At 37.9% G+C, this 3,145-nt stretch overlaps 1 protein-coding gene across 1 annotated transcript in view; it reads left to right on the forward strand.

Moving 5' to 3' along the window:
• The window catches only part of meox2b (mesenchyme homeobox 2b), a gene marked incomplete at its 3' end in the record, with an annotated part of 8,391 nt that extends 8,346 nt beyond the window's left edge, over nucleotides 1-45 (forward strand). Inside the window, exon 3 of the mRNA XM_083684375.1 lies at nucleotides 1-45. This exon is cut by the window's left edge and continues 174 nt beyond it. Coding sequence (XP_083540501.1) covers nucleotides 1-45 — 45 coding nt within the window.
• Between the last annotated feature and the right edge of the window lie 3,100 nt (nucleotides 46-3,145).

Raw genomic sequence — 3,145 nt, forward strand, 5'->3', positions numbered from 1 at the left:
GACAGTCACGACAGCGATCAGAGCTCTGAGCATGCTCACTTATGACCCCCCCCCCCCCAACCCACCCCCCCCACCCACACACACACACAGGCCACACCCACTCACTTTACAGACCCCGCCTCCTCCTCTCTCAGGAATCAGCCGCTGGTGTTCTTACTGAAGGTGTTTGATGATTATCAATGGAGTGGGGAAAAAAGGTAGAAATAAAAGGTAAGAAAGAGAGAAAGAATAACTGGATGTGTAAGATATGTTGAATAGCCATGTAAAAAAAACTAAAAAAAACATATATGCTTGTGAGCAATGCCTCCCAAGACTGTCAATTGGGATAGAATCAGATATTGTGAACATTCCACAGATGCCTTGCATTGATAAAATGGCTTGGATTTTGCACTGTTGAGAACTAGCTTAAATCAAATTCTACTGTATTTACTCAGTTTGGAATGAATAGATGAAAACGTGGTGTGAACGATCAGCTTTAAGTAAACATGCTGTGGAATTGAATACATTTTTCAATTGAGGAAGTACGTACAGTGTAAAGCCTGTAACCATGACACTAACATATTACCCTCATTCCTACAATGGTGTTTTGCTGACAACACAACTGAATGATGCCTATTGGTGATCATCATCTGTTTGTTGATCCATTGGTTTTGCATTTTGCTTCCTCTAAGTCTTAAAAGTTTACTTATTGAATGAATAAATAATAATTTCATGACATGAAAAGCTGGAATATAATGTTTTCCGAAAGCAAATAAAAGTGGATAAATCAAATCCTATTGTCTTTGTCACATTCTTGAGCCCAATTTTATCTTTGCATATAATCGCATACAATGCCAATGGCAATGCAAAAAAAAAAATCTAACATTATCATAATGTATAACCATATTAAGTATTGTAGACTTAGCATGTCTTTGACATCTGTATGACTGCGCATTCTAATTTCTGGAGTGGCGTTTTGGCATCAGAGCTGAAGCCTCTCGTACATGAGCAGCTGGCTATTCAAGACCTCCACAAGTTTGGATTTAACTGATTTGTGGCTTTCCAACTCTCTCAGACTCACAGACACGACTTGGACAAAGTGGATTTGTGTTCAGTTGTGGTCAAACTCCAGGCCCTGCATTTTCTCTCTGCGGAAGGGCGATGGTTTTGATTAGCTGTCTGATTTAGATGTTTGTATATGACATACTATGATCAAAGCAGTACACAAAGCCATTTCTCTTCAGGAAATGGTTCACTGTGAGAGAAAAAAAATGGGAAACGTATTCATGAGGCTTCTTCCTTTGCCAAATGTCCAGCTGAGTGGAACATAGACCTGTCTAAACAAAGTGTGATGAATTTGACCCTTTTGAGTCAAACTCCATTCAGTAAAAATGAATAAATGCAAGAATGAATAATCACATACAAACTGAGGGTATAAACAAATACAAACCAAGAACATTTGTATAAAATAAACTCACAAATAAACAACATTTTTTAAAAGCTCTACTTGATAGACCACACACTTGATATTTATTTTTCTTGTAATGGTGGTGTTAACTGATGTTAGGTCACATGTTTGTTTTTCAGAAAGCACACCCCCAACCCTGAATGGATTATAATTTAACCTGGTTGTAGAATGACATCATACATGCAATTAACTACGGTACGTTAGGTAACACTTTGTAATGTTCTTTCATATGCCATTATAATGTTAATAAATGATTGTTAATGCTGGAAAAATATTAGTAGTACTAGCGCTCATCATTTATTCATACTTTTTACACTACTTGAAATAGTTTATCGATGGATAATGTGTTCAGCAAAGTGGGTGATGATAACTAATTCACATTTATTTTTCTAATTATAAAGTATATATAAATATAAAGTATTCTGCCTGTGTAAGTGGAGGATAAAAAGTCTGTTGTTTTGGAATACCTCTGGCCCGTGTAACTTTTGATCTTGGATGAACCCTCTACCTTGAGCCTTGGGGAAAAGCTTTCCTTTAGCAGGAAGGGTAGTGTTGTCATTACAACCTGCCATGCCAAAAACAACACAGCCAACTAAAGACTTTTCCACATTGGATTGGAGCGTCGACTTTGCTTTTCCAACAAAATGATTTAGTATCATTCTCAGCATAGTGTAGGTGTTGATAGATGATGTACACAGAAGTCTGATAGCCTAAAAACGATTGTGGATATTGTGATGTCACTCTTGTACTGTAGCTCAATATGTTTAAACACATTTGGATCCAAATGCAGAGTGCAAGAAGTATCTACAGAGGCTTTCACCTACGCAGTGAAACAGATGCTAAAATACTGGCGACGTCTTGTTGTTTCCTGTTTATTTTTGATTTACTCACTTCGTCTCTTGCTTCAGACACTTCACTACCTGCCCTTGAGTGTTTACCGCCTGTGTGATGGTCTACCCCGCCCTGATTGGTTTCACCTGTCCCTCATCATCCTTCCCTCTCCATTGTATTTAGTGTGTGTGTTTCCCTTTCCAGTTTGTCTTTGTACCTTTGTACTCATACATTCCAGCGATTTTCCTAGTGTTGAGTTTTCCTGGTTTTTGATCCACGATAGTTTTTCTGACTTCTCCTTGCCGGATTAATCTGTCAATCTACTGATTGACTTCCTGTGTACCGAACCTTGTTTTTTCAAAGTAAAGACCATTCTTTTTGATTCAAGTTTTTGTCTCCGAGTCGTGCATTTGAGTCTTTTGCCTGAGTACTCCAGCCCTTACAATATTGGTATTTTCAAACATAGTTTTTACCTCTGCTCAGTGTCGGAGTTGCTTTGAGAATAACAATGACCATGGATATGCCTGCATTGGATTTCTCACAGTTTTTACAGACAGTTTGGGATGTTTCCAGGACATGGTTCATCTGGGAAAGATTTAAAAAAGGCCATCTGTGAAAAATCTACAACTGCTACATGTTTATTTAAATAATTAGGCATAATTCGGAGATCAGAGGCATTCTGGCTGATATTGCATTCCGGGGTTTTTAAGAAGGCCAATAGTGTATCTTATGCACGTTCTCTGGGATTTATCTCCTAATAGTGGTCGATCAAAATTAACCACACCACGCTCTGCCAAGGAAATGCTCTTCTCAAGTCTCAAGTGATGCATGGTTCAATATCTTAAAATTCTTAAGATATTGGTAAAT

Source organism: Argentina silus (genome assembly GCF_951799395.1).
Source record: "Argentina silus genome assembly, chromosome: 14".
Classification (NCBI taxonomy): domain Eukaryota; kingdom Metazoa; phylum Chordata; class Actinopteri; order Argentiniformes; family Argentinidae; genus Argentina; species Argentina silus.